This window comes from Periplaneta americana, chromosome 3 (genome assembly GCF_040183065.1).
Source record: "Periplaneta americana isolate PAMFEO1 chromosome 3, P.americana_PAMFEO1_priV1, whole genome shotgun sequence".
NCBI lineage: Eukaryota > Metazoa > Arthropoda > Insecta > Blattodea > Blattidae > Periplaneta > Periplaneta americana.
The window spans coordinates 63,940,321-63,954,817 of record NC_091119.1 but is presented as its reverse complement, the minus strand read 5'-3'; the positions used below and the strand labels follow the sequence as shown (position 1 = coordinate 63,954,817).

Below are 14,497 nucleotides of genomic sequence, written 5' to 3'. Positions count from 1 at the left end.
TAACTGACATGAGGAAAAATGCTGAAAAAATTCTGCAGGTTACAGTTAGGCCACAAATGCAGGTATATTATACTTCAGGTCTCTGCACATACATCTTATATCATAACCATGTACTCCTATGAATTATAGTATAGTATACTGCATTCTCAGGACTCAGGAGGTTAAAATAAAACAAATCTCAACAAGATAGACCTACTTCTAATTTGACATAATTGAAAACATTGATCTGATTGATATAAGTGAAGCTATTATGTGATATACAGTAAAATCCCTCATATCCGGCACCCAAATAACTGGCAATGCCAAAACAATAGCACTTTTGGCTAGACCAAAAAAAAGTCATTCATGCGAAAGGATAGAGTCAGATGAAGATGTGGGTGGTTTACATGGATTGCACATCCCGCATATCATGTTTACCCTTAACATTGTTCACCTGTGAAAACACAGACAAAAAAACCGTTATGTCCCTGGAGTATATCGAGTAGCTTTGGTAAGCTGTCACTTGGACTTGCAAACAATGAGCAGAGATGATATCTTTAAATTTACCACTTGAACTCGCCCGTTTCGATGGGGTATTGGATGAGTCTAAATAGGAAAGTGTGTTGGCTACACTGCACTTCAGGTCACATGACTCACATGACCACCATTTAAAACTGTCATAAGGTTACGAAAACTTTTATGGCTGTGTGCACTATTCTCGATCGTCTTTCCCGTTTATCAGCAATCACGGAAACATGGTTAATTCTTGACAATGATCAAGTTACAGATGCGGTGCACAGACATTTTCCCTCGATCAACTCAGTACCGTCAGCTGACGGTACGCTCGCTTGAGAAGAATCATCTGAGTGCTAGGTTACTGCGTATAAAACAGCGAACGAACGCACTCTGTCAATTATCGCTTCGTTTTGTTTGTCGGACTGCTTTCAAACATCCTCGCAGTTTTCAAATAACAAGTTTCAATAATCATGGAAGAAAAAACGAAAAGAGCACCGAACTTCTCACAGTTCGAAGTGGGAATTCCTTTGGAACTCGTCAGCAATTATGCATCCATATTACAGAATAAAAGTACTGACGGAAGTTCTCTAAGAGAAAAGCACGCTACCGGTTGGATTTAACCTCACAATTCACATGAGTTATACGTGTTTACATAATTCCACATAATTTGTAACGTAATTTATACAGTGGTTATTTCATATTATTGATAATAATTGGAAAAATTTCAGTATACGGATACCTCACTGACAATTATCTTGAAATAGGCTACTAAAAAGAGCAGATTTGTATTTGTCGAATGCTCATCATCTTGCTTACGAGAAGACACATTTCAGTGTCAATAATTTATTTGGGAAAATTTCAATATACGGATACCTCGCTTAAAAAAAAAAAAAAAAAAAAAAGCAATTCGTCTGTGTATGTTGAATACACATCATCATGCATACGAAAAGGAAGTTTTTAGTGCCAATTTATTTTGTGTGCACAAGGTTGGAATTTTGGAGTAAGAGGGAAAGGAAAGTATCCTTGTTCTGAAATTTATCCATTTATTTTGTGTTTACAAGGTTGGAATTTTGGAGTAAGAGGGAAAGGAAGGTATCCGTGTAATTTCTCTCAATTCAATTGTAAATAGCCTAATTGTCCAAAACGTCATGTAGGTCCTAATAGTTTCAAACGGCAAATCTATAGCTAATAAGTGATAATCTCGCATTCTATAAAATTGAACATTCCTAACACCAGAGAAAATTTACTTAAGAGAAAATCCATTGGAATTATTGCAACGTACCTTCAGTTTGGAATTAACAGAGGAAATAAGTAAATCAGACACACCAAAAGAAATACAAAAACTTCTAGCACTGGAAACGATCAATACTAGATACCCTACAGAAGAATGGCTACACATATATACTGATGGATCCACCACAGAAAACCTTACTGGAGCTGGAGTTACATGTACACATTTTTCCTTTTATCATTCTGTTGGCAGAGACACAACAAATTATGATGGTGAAATAGAGGATATACACATTGCTCTCCGACAATTATTAAATCTTCCCTTAAATAAATATAACAAGACAGTAATTCTTTCAGATTCTAAAGCTGCAATCCAGGGAATATGTTCAAATTCTACAAAGAAGTCAACAAAAATAAGAGAATGCTACAAAATGTTAACACAACTCCAAAAAGTTAATAAGATTGTCCATCTCCAATGGATTCCAGCACACTGTGGAGTCATGGGGAATGAAACCGCACACACAGTTGCAAGGAAAGGCACAAAAATAAAACAAAAGTCTAAATTTAATTTCTCATATTCTTCAATAAAACGCTTGATCAGAACAACATTTTCTCATTCATACCTACAAGAAATAGAATCAAATGCTAAAGACAAAAAATGGATTACACTACTTTCCAACCCAGATATAATCCCCCAGAGACCAAGGAAAACAGCAGTTGCAGCCTTCAGACTATTGACAAATCATGACTGTCTAGCAAGTCATCTCTACAGAATAGGTATCTCAGCTTCACCAATATGTGTCCTGTGTAACGATCCAGCAGAAATGAATGAAGATCACTTGAAGACCTGTGAAGCATTAAGATCAGAAGAAACTACAGTTCAAAAGTATTGGAAAGCACGACTGCTAATGGCTTCATTGCCAGATGCAAGGCACTAGACAACAACAAAAACAACAACAAAATGGTCATTTAGTTTTGCTATATTATTACCGGCATAGAATAACTGCTTTATTATTATGTTAAAAAAATTGGACAATTAGGCCTAAATAATATTTTGTCCTCAAGTAAAGTCCCGATCTTCCAAAGCAGAAACATATATAAAACATTAGTCTATTTTGAGAAAAAAGAACATTTTTATTATTCATCTGCCAACTTACTCTTTCTACAATAACATCAATTCTGTTATTTCCGCAGTAATTTGCGTGTTCAAGATACATCATTTCATCTTCAATTCCATCAAGTAAGTCAAATCGTGCCGCCATTTTGGTTTTCTCGACTTGAACATGTTCAATTCAAGATAATCGATCCCACACCCATGATCAAATTTGATCATCATCAACTCGCTTATTTAACTTTGATCGAGATTGATACTCCGCAAATTGGCGTTGAAGATGGTCAAGTGCCGACTTAAACCATGGTCAAATTTTAATCGAGCATTAGTATTTTTTACGCTATTATGTATTACAATAATTATGAACTGATTAATGTACATTACCGTATTCAGAACTAAAAATAAACATTGTATGTATTTCAGAATTTTATTTTTAAATATCTATATGAAAATTACTAAATTTCAACATGGAAAAAATGTTTGTGCAGTGCAGTGTGGCTTTACATAACCTATAACCAATTATCCAGCTAAATCAGTTATCCGGCACTGACTTTAGAGGAGGCAAGACCTGTCCTGTGACCTTATCACGTACTATGGTTATATCACCAATGGGTATGGAGGAGGAAGATAGTTTTTAGTCTAAGATGAACTTCCATGTCAGTAGATTCGTATAATATTAACCATCATGAAACAAACTCTATTTCTGGCAGCTCATATGCCAGGTCTCGCCTCCTCATCTATGTATACCTGAGTTGCAGCATCACAGAAGCCATGGCAGAACTTCTCGTCACTTCCATCACGACAGTCATCATCTCCGTCACAGAAGTAGTCGTATGGCACACAGTGCTTGTTGTCGCACACAAACTCAGTTGGTAGACACTCTGGGTACTCTGCAAACACAATGCCACAGTGCAGCACGTTGATACTTGTTGGTCCTCAGTTTCAACAGGGTTAGAGCCAGGTTTAAACAGCACTTACCACAGTTGCTGGGTTCATCTGATGTGTCCCCATCACCACAGTCTGGATCAGAGTCACACATCCAGGTCAGTGGAATGCACCTCTTCGACACCTGCAGCAAAGAAGTAGACTGCTTACCACACAGCAACGGGTAAAAAAAGGGAGGTCACTTACCACACAGGTGAACTGAAGCAATGTGTGAAATGGTAGTGTTGTGTTTCTTTCACTTGTGCTCCTTGCAGAATCTACACCGAATGCTGTAACTTTTTTTTGGTTCAAGTAGGGAACACCCAGCTGCGTCCTGTTCCCTCCTCTCTTTACTTCAGAGGGTGGCTACACCTCCCTCGCCACCTGGTCCAGCTTCCTCCCACTTCGCTGCCTGAGACGTGATGTCACTAGTCACGTGACAGGGCGAAGTCGTGACTCCTAATACAAGGAGAGTCTCCGCAGCCCTTCAGACAAAAGCCCTCTCATCTTCAAACCAGCTTCTTCTCATCTCCCTCACTTCAATCCCTCAAAATTCTCTCCTACAACATTCCTGACTTCGACTCTCGACACTCATCCCGGCTTGCTCGCTCAACCCTAGTCCTTCCTTCAAACCCCTCTGGCGTAGGTAAGTCGCGAGCCACAGCTTGTTGATCCTTGATCCTCTGATAATAGTCTATCGTTTCCCCAGTTCTGGTGTCTGAAAGTCGCACGCTATGCCTTGTTTGATCCATCGACCTCGAGCTTGTTCTTGCCATCAAAGTCGCGAGCTACAGCTTATTAAATCCATCGATTGCGAGAACTAACCACCTATGTGATTCCATTTCTCTCTCTCTCTCTCTCTCTCTCGTTATCCTGTCCTCCCCCCATCATACCACATCAGGGCAAGCAGACTTTTTCCACCCTAGGCACTCCCGTTACCACTGTCTCCCTCTCACACTGTACTATCATCCATCGTAACTCTTCCTACATCGAAGTCTCAGGACGAATTTATAAATTACAAATTTCTATCGAAACACTGTTTCCTCTACCTCTAGAACCAAGGGAAAATATCTAACCTTTTTTCTTGTTGTTCATAAACAAATATTATTTAAAACATTCTTTCCTTATCTTCATCATAATCTCGCATCATCTCCCCCCCCCTTAAGCTTAGGCCCTCTTGTCCCGTCACTCCTGTTTTCCCTCTCTTCAGCCTCAACAACATGCCAGAGGGATGTCAACAGAGTCTGGCACATGGAAGTAGGTTACTTACCACACAAATCAGCTGTAGAAATGGTTGATATGGGTGGCTAACTTACCATATGAGTTAACTATAGCAACTGGTAAAATAGGAGGTTACTTACTGCTTACCACTCAGATTTATTAACTGTAAAAATGGATGAGAAAGTAGATTGCTTACTCATTGCAAAGGGAAGAATATGAGAATGACAAAGCTGCTTACCGCACAGGTGAATTGCGTGGGGCTGCACGTGGTGTTCTGGCACTCTTTGGGGTCCTCATCAGAGCCATCAGAGCAGTCCTTATCACCATCACACACCCAGTACCGTGTAATGCAGCGGTTGCTGTCACAACGGAACTGATCATCTCGGCAGTGCACATTCTCTGTAAACACATGCCATCTCATATTGCTCTCACAAAATCAACTTATTCTCTCTCACAGATAGGACAACCAACTCACCACATATGCCTCCAGGACCAGTGTCTTCATCAGAACCATCACCACAGTCATCATCACCATCACACACGTAACGTGTATCTATGCAGCGCAGGTTGTCACGGCACTGGAAGTTTCTATATGTGCATCGTGAAGGTGCTGTATAGTTGGACTGCACTACACATGCCGTTCCATCCAGAATGTGTCCATCACGACATACACAAACTGTGCCATTGGGAACAGCCAGGCACAGCTCTGGGCAGTTGTTGTTGTCATTTGTGCAAGCATTTGAACCTGTTAAAAGATGGAGAATACAGCAGTATATAAGCACAAGCTTCATACTACATTAGACAGAGTGAAAGGAGAAGGCACATAGCCAGGCTGCAAACCAACCATAAACCATGGTAACAAGAAATAATATATTCAAGTCAATAATTCCTCACACCTGTCTGAGAAGTGTTGTCAAACACGCGGATTTCAAAAAGGGATGAAAATTCTTCGCTCAATGTTTCAGTTGAATTGTCGTCTGAATTGAGACTTTTGCGATGAACAGTTCCTTTCTGGAATTCAGTCCAGTAGATAGAATGATCGAAATAAGCCAGTCCATATGGATGGTCCAATTGTGGTCCATTGTACACAATCTGGAAAAAAAACCACACACACTTGTACGAAATCCAGTATTTTATAAGTGTGTCTGAGCAGAGTTACAAGCATACTAAACCGTCCGAAAGTAAAGTAAAAGTAGAAATGAAAATCTTAATGTCTTTGCCTTATTTTGTACTGCATATGGTTCAGGAAACCCTCAAACTCTAAACTATATAATGGGAGAACTTCGACCTGCAGGGAACTTGCAGCTTTTAAAATGCATTCTATGGCCTGTTTGCAAATAAACACGATTATTATTATCATCATTATTATTAACTATATATCTCGGGGAATTCCAGATATCAAGGAAAAGATCTGCTTTCTTCATTGGTTTTTTAAAAACTTGCATAAACTTATCAGAAAGAAAGATCAGTTGCTGAGAAAATAAAAAAAAAAAAAATCCAATCTGAATTTTACTATCAAAAAATTTCTTATTACAGAAAAGTTGTTAAATCAAGAATCAAAGCTGATAAAATTTCATGGCTACAAAATATAAATACAAATATAAAAGCAGAACCAAAAACCCAAAACAATTTTGCAAACATGTTCAATCATTTCGTAAGATAAATACTAATTCCTAAGAACTTTATCTTTATTGTAAACACCTTATAGATCAAAAATAACTTTTTTTTAACTTGGTTGAATATGCTTTCTTTGCCATGCTGATATGCCAATAACGCAGCTGTACGGATATCAGAATCTTGCAATCTTCGTGTCAAATACAAACTTTGGAAGTCCTTTACAGTTTCATTTGAAAGCATCTACTTAAACCGAATTCTAATAATGATACATAAAAATAGATGGAAGGAATATTTACAGACATGATTTACTACTCGTAGTAGCAACATCAGTTCCAAATATTATTCAAAGGTTGGCCATGTTACATTACGAGTAGTTAAAGCAACTGCATTCATCAATACACACTGTGTTTAATAATGTATCTTCCTTAAATGTATGATTACTCTACCAATTTATGCACGTAACAAACAGTTCCACAGGATTTTAGGTCTCTTAATGCTAAACTTCTTTAACTGACTACAGAGAAAAGAGTTTTCTTCCTTCTATTCTAAAGTTATCTAACTTACCTCCCTATTTGACCCGTCCAAACTAGCACGTTCTATCTTGTCCAAGAAGGCATCACACCAGTACAGCTTCTTGTCCACATAGTCAATGCTGAGTCCATTGGGCCACTGCAGCTGAGACTCTATCAGAGAAATGCGGTGGGTTCCGTCCATCCAGGCCTGCTCTATCTTGCCCCTCTGTGATGCTGAGCTCGCCCAGTCCGTCCAGTACATGAGGCTGGAAGAAGGACTGTTACTCTCACGCCCACTCATCTACATCACATCCACAAAAGCATCTCATGACCTTACCCCATCTTGGGATGGACGACAATGGCTCTGGGATGGTACATGTTGGGGTACAAGAAGTGCTTCCACTGGGTGGTGTCATCTAGCCGGGCCACTCCAATCGCACCCAGGCCTTGATCTGTCCAGTAAATATTGCGACCCATCCAGTCAATAGCCAAACCTTCGCAGTTGTTGATGCCTTTATTAAGAACTACTGAACGATTTGACCCATCAATCTTCTGTCGTTCAATAACATATCTGCAACAAATAATGCTTTCGATAGAGCACATATTTTACTTACTTACTGGCTTTTAAGGAACCAGAGATTCATTGCCGCCCTCACATAAGCCCGCCATCGGTCCCTACCCTGAGCAAGATTAATCCACTCTCTATCATCACAGCCCACCTCCCTCAAATCCATTTTAATATTATCTTCCCATCTACGTCTCGGCCTCCACAATGGTCTTTTTCCCTCCAGCCTCCCAACTAACACCCTATACGCATTTCTGGATTCGCCCATACGTGCTACATGCCCTGCCCATCTCAAACGTCTGGATTTAATGTTCCTAATTATGTCATGTGAAGAATACAATGCGTGCAGTTCTGTGTTGTGTAACTTTCTCCATTCTCCTGTAACTTCATCCCTCTTAGCCTCAAATATTTGCCTAAGCACCTTATTCTCAAATATCCTTAACCTATGTTCCTCTCTCAAAGTGAGAGTCCAAGTTTCACAACCATAAAGAACAACCGGTAATATAACTGCACATACTTTACTATTCTTCAAAATTATTTGATCAAGATTAGGAGGTGAAGGATGCAGGATGATACGAGGAACAATATAAAATCAACGCCCTTTCACATCTTACAAGTAGATTTGCACGGGATAGTGTTGTGCACTATGTAATCTCTCCTATCCAAATCTCATCCTCAACCTGTCCATGGTGCAACACGCTTATACGAATGAGGTTCTGGGGACTGAGTATAATAGTGGAATAGCCACAATATCTGGAACATGTTTTTCAATGATGCAGTGATGTAACTGCCACTTACGTCGATAATATCCGACCAATTGGTGCTCCAATAAAACACTTATATAAAGTCCAAATATGAAGTTTCTTCACAAAAATAGTTCCGGAGGTAAATAGTCCTTCCTTCGGACCTCCAGTTGGAAGTCAGATAAGTGTTTGTAAAGATATAAACATAAGTAGAATGTAGGAGATATATCTCACTTGGAGAAAACGGAATTAACTAAAATAATATATATGTGTTTACCTCTGACTGAGGTTCTGGTTGATATGTATATCTAATATCAGGTAGTACATCTCACTTGACGATATGTATCAGAGGAAGAACAATTGTTTGTATGCAACTGAAGTCTGATTAGTGGAATATGTAGCTAATCGGCGATGTATGCATTGGAGGGGGAAAGGAACTGGCCATCCTACCCCATTATCTCCTGACCTAGTTGCCTCATGAGTGATGCCTTATTGGTGTTACTTATGAGGTTCAAACCTGTCTTCGGACAGTTGACTAAACAACAATATATATGTTTCGTGTAGTGGAAGCGAATATTACAGAAGATAATGTAAAACGTTTCCAAATTAAAAATTACCATATCAAATTCTTACCAAAGTCAAGACAAATTGCAAGTGGTATCTTGGATGGCTTCATAAAGAGAAAACTTCAAAGTTTACAGAAATAAAGAAAGTGACAGAAGTGAAATAATAAAATTGGACTTATGGAAACACTATAGACATAATCATTTATTTTGCATCAGCAAATAACGTTCCAATATGGATCTCACTGAACTAGCTGATAAAACTGTCTTTGTGGGGGACTTTCATACTCACTTTGATTCTGCTGGATACAAAGATATCAATGATGCTGGAAAAATAATAAAAGACTTCATCAATTTCAAATAATGTGGAATTAATATACAACAAAACTGGTACATTATAATATCTGCATTATAATGGAACAACAACTAACCTCGATGCGACATTGGCATTTTCTGATCTAACTTCACATGTCTCTGGCCCAGAATATGATCACAGAATGATTATCTCCTCCTTAGAATTTAATGGAAGATAAAAAAAATTGTCATATATACAGGGTTCAACTTCCACAAAAAAAAAAAAAAAAAAAAAAAAAAGCACTGGTAATAATCAGGGTTATGAGAGATGGTGGTGTACAACTTCTAATCACTAAATTGTGTGCCAATATACCTGGGTTAAATCCCAAATCTCCCCGCAGTGCATATGAAGGGAAGGCATATGTTACTGTTGATTGTGATTCGTCCATTGGATGAGAACATTAAGCCTGGTGGCCCTCTTGGTGCTATTTGAGAGAAGTAGGCTACATGCCGACACTGGGTTTACCCTTTTCCCTTTCTCATCTTCATTATAACCACCTATTTCCTACATTACACTTATACAAACACTTATCCATACACTCATCCTAGTACACGACATAACTCTCCACAGATACACATCATGCATAGCGTGGCCTGCCAAAGTGGTGTGCAACTTGAAAAATGGGTCAAAGTCCTGCCATCTATCCGCAATATTCGGAAACCGAATCACGCAAGTGAAGTGGGTAGGCATCGCACGCACGCACACACACACACACACACACACAAAATTTCAATATATTATGTAAAACAATCTTACAAGCTGCAAATAAAAATATTCCCAGAGAAAGAATACACAACTATAAATCTTTTTAGTCTAATGACTTAAGTTAAAAAGTCATAAGATAATGCCACAAAAAAAGTTGAAAATACCGGAAACCCAGCTGATGTAGCTATTTAAGTAGCAACAGAAAGCAGCATTGATAAGAATCGAACTCTCGTCCTCAAAAACAACAGCTTTCAGAAATTACTTGGAGAATCTTGATTACAAAAAAGAACGTAATAAAATACATAAATTTGTTAATAATTTAGACAGTAATATTGACCTTCAGAAAAAGAAATATGACAACAAAGAACAAACTTTTTGAGGATAACTAAGTTGCTACAGCATTCACGAAACATTACACAAAGTCAGATCCATTATCAAAGGAACAAAAACAAGAACAACACATCAAACGAAAATTAAAACAGAAATTTGATGAGGAGGACAGCACAGAAAAATTCACTTCTGATATCACTGTGCAAAAATTACAACAATCAATTTCATTTTTAAAGCTGAAGAAACAACAAAGACCAGATACAATTTTAACTGCATTCCTCCTTAGCACATAAAGTAAGATGATCTGTCTCTAACTCTTCAATTAAATATGAGTAAATGATGTTCGCTTCCATGTGGAGAAAATGAATTATTACTTCCATTTTTAAATTTAAACAACCAATCAACAACATATCCAGCTACCGTCCTATATCTCTTACGAGCATCCTCACCAGAACAATGGAAAAAATGGACTCCATCTGTTGATGGCCTAGTTTTCTGGATATCTTTGTCACCTAAGTAACAAACCCAATCAATGTGATATACAAACACTTACAGTTTAGCAAATTGGTGTAAAAACAACAATATAATAATTATTATTATAAAACATTCTATCAATATAATAATTATTAACAAAACATTCTATCAAGCTTACATCTTATGTCATAATTTAAGCAATCAATAAGATGTATAGATGAGAATTCGAGACCTGGCATGTGAATTGTGCGAAAAAGGAAAGAATGAGCTATGAGCAAGAGAGTTTGTTTCATGATGGTTAATATTAAACGAATCCACAGACATGGAAGTTCATCTCAGATTAAAACCTATCTTTCCCCTCCATACCTATTTGCGATATAGCTATGTTATATTGTCAGGTCACAGGACAGGTCTTGTCTCCTCTAGTGTAAAAGATAATAACCAAAATACCTTGGCATATACCTTAACGAATAATTAACATGGAAGAAACACACAGAAGAGACAGCAGAGAAAGCTACTACTAAAAGATATAGAATTCTGAAGAGATTTGCAAGAACCAAATGGGGATGTTCAAGATCAGTGCTAAGTTCAACATCATACAGCACAAAGAATAATAAAACGAGCCATATGGTTGTGGAAATTTAGTTACAGCTTCCTTAACAGTTCTGAACAAACTGGAGGTGGTTTAAAATACAGTAGTGAACCAATTACAGAGACAATAAAATCTAAATCCATTACAGCAATATAGATCATTACAAAAACACACTTTCATAAAGCAGAAAATAAAAAAATGGGTGCCTTATTGCTGTTTGAAAAACTAATCAGGATGCCCCAGGATCATTATTGGTATAATTATCGACCTCTCAAGAAAGAAAAGAAAACTCCTTTAAACTGCACAAAATTTAAGAAAAAAATATTGTATAATCCAAAATTAGAACCGGAAAAATTGCTCTTACCTATCTCATCTCTGGAGTATGTTCCCACTGACTATAAAACAGACCTAATACAAACGATCAGGAAAATTTTATTCATCATCGAATGAAATTAAACAAGCAGTCCTTGAAAATATACATACTCTCTACCCTGGCTGATCGACACAACTTACCAATAAGAGTGCAGCTGGAGCAGGTGTACACTGCAAACTGTTTAGCTTGTACATATCAACTACAGTAGAATTCCTCGTATCCGACAACTGTGGGACAAAGCCAGTGCCGGACAACTGATTTTGCCGGATAATTGGAAAATACGTTCATAGGTTATGTAAAGACATACTGTATGTACTGCACAAACATTTTTTTCCATGTTGAAATTTAGTAATTTTCATATAGATATTTAAGTACTTTAGTACGATTCTTGGCATCTCTCAGTGCAGTCCCTACCTGGAGATCCGATTGAGGGACTATTTTAGCTCTGGAGAATTTTACACTGAGGGACTCCATGAATCATAAGCAGTGAAAAATATAGTGGAACTGCGTTGGTGTTAATGCAGCTTATGTGGGTACCTCTTTGTTACTTGTTAGCTTAAACAACAAGTTTAAGTCCCCTCACCACGACAAGGTGAGTACCCACGAGAGAGTACCGATCAAAATACCCCTCATTTCTCGTGAAATACAATAACTGAACAGACTACAGTGGACTATAGTGGACTTTATGTTGTCAGCAAACAGCTGGATACATTAAGAAGATTGGTTGATTGATATAGATATTTAATAATAAAGTTCTGATATACATACAATGTTTATTTTTAGTACTGAATACGGTAATGTACATTCGTCAATTCATAATTATTGTAATACAGTAATATATAATAGCGTGAAAAATACTAAAAGTTTTCGTAACCTCATGACAATTTTAAATGGCAACAATGTGACGTGAAGAACAGTATAGCCAATGTCGCAACTATGAAGAGAATGAAGTAGCGCTCGATGATTTGAACCTCTTTAATATATCTCTAATGTCTGCTTATTTATATATACTATCACTCTAATGAAACTTTTACACACTGTAGGCACAGAGAATTTCATACTTTCCTATTTATTCTCATCCAACACCCCTTCGAAACGCGTGAGTTCAAGTGGTAAATTTGCAATGTTTGCAAGGCCCAAGTGACAGCTTACTGATGCTACCCAATCTACTACAGGGACATAATGGGGTTTTCAATCTTTGTTTTCACGTGTGAACAATGTAAAGAGTAAACACAATATGCAGCATGTGCGATCCACAAAAACCACTCACATCAATCACTTAGTCTAATACTCCTACAAACACCGATACTACAGAAATACAAACATTAATGAAGACCCTTCAAATAGAGAATAAATATATTCTACTACAGTGGATATCTTCATGCTGCAGAGGACAAGCAATGAACATGCAGATTAATTGACAAAGAAAGGGACTAAAATTTTACAGCTGTAGACCGAAAACATATTATATCAAACTACTCTGCTATACCACATGAAGGGTACACGGAAAAAACGAACAATGTCACATTTGCATTAAAGGTCAGATAGTGATCTATTTCAGTATATTACTGCAAAATTGAGTGATGTTTCTACTTGAAATGAAGGAAATGATGAGTGTATACGAGGTTTTAATTCTCCTTTACCACTTTCGGTAAAAATAACACTAAAGTTTGCAATAATACAGTGAATTAGATAATAACACCCTTAACAGCATTGTGACATTGTTCGTTTTTCCCGTGTACCCTTCACATGTCCAGAGTAAAAACTAGCAATAACAAAGGTTATAACTAAGTGGATAATACATGTATGAAAATTCTGATTGCAGCAAATGACAATTTCAAGTTTCGATATGATCACTGCAACCCTTGGTAGATGGCAGTGTTGTTTGTACACAAAACAACAGAAAGTTGACTGATGTGCTGAATTCGACCATCCATAATGTCGTTCATAAGAGACATACGAAATTTAGTTGGTGCAGAAGTTGAAACCAGTTGACATCCCTGCACGATATGAGTTTGCTACTGGCATGCTGTTAAAGATCAATAATGACAATGAATTTCTGCAGAAGGTAGCTTTCAGAGATGAATGCACCTTTGACGTCTCTGGGATAGTCAACAGACATAATTGCCAGACATGGGGATCGAAAAATTCACATGCACTAAGGAACGAGAGAGCCCTAAAATCAATTCCTGGTGTGGCCTTACACTGCGAACAGTGATTGGTCCGTTCTTTTTCATAGAAAGAACTACGAATGGAGATGTTTATCTGGACATGCTGCAGAATTGTGCTCTACCTCAGATAACTGAAGAATATTTCTTTCAACTAGGTGGAGAATCCCCTCACTATGCAGCACAAGTGAGGAATCATCTGGATAACTCCTTCTATGGGCATTGGATTGGATGAGGTGGACCCATAGCATGACTTCCCACTCTCAGATCTAATCTCTTTAGATTTCTTTTTTAGGGATACTTAAAAAACATCGTTTTCAGAACCCCAGTAGTGGATTTGGAGGATTTGCGTCAAAGTATGCTAGCTGCTTTGGAGATGCAGAAAAACACCTGGCAAAAAACTGAATACTCCCTGGACGTCTGTTGTGCTAAACACAGAGATTTATTGATATTCTCTGCTATTTGCTGCAAATGATATTTCAATGAATGTTACTTCACTAAGTTACAAAACTTTCCCAT

General features: G+C 37.7%; 1 protein-coding gene across 2 annotated transcripts in view; it reads right to left on the bottom strand.

Moving 5' to 3' along the window:
* Positions 1–14,497, bottom strand: part of LRP1 (LDL receptor protein 1) — a 423,729-nt gene that overhangs the window by 200,836 nt on the left and 208,396 nt on the right. For both annotated transcript variants that reach the window (XM_069820634.1, XM_069820633.1), the window contains exons 13-19: positions 7,448–7,681; positions 7,163–7,376; positions 5,878–6,073; positions 5,457–5,726; positions 5,220–5,380; positions 3,815–3,905; positions 3,584–3,726 (exon numbers count right to left, since the gene is read on the bottom strand). In XM_069820634.1, the coding sequence (XP_069676735.1) occupies positions 3,584–3,726; positions 3,815–3,905; positions 5,220–5,380; positions 5,457–5,726; positions 5,878–6,073; positions 7,163–7,376; positions 7,448–7,681 (1,309 nt within the window). The remainder of the gene's footprint in view (positions 1–3,583; positions 3,727–3,814; positions 3,906–5,219; positions 5,381–5,456; positions 5,727–5,877; positions 6,074–7,162; positions 7,377–7,447; positions 7,682–14,497) is intronic.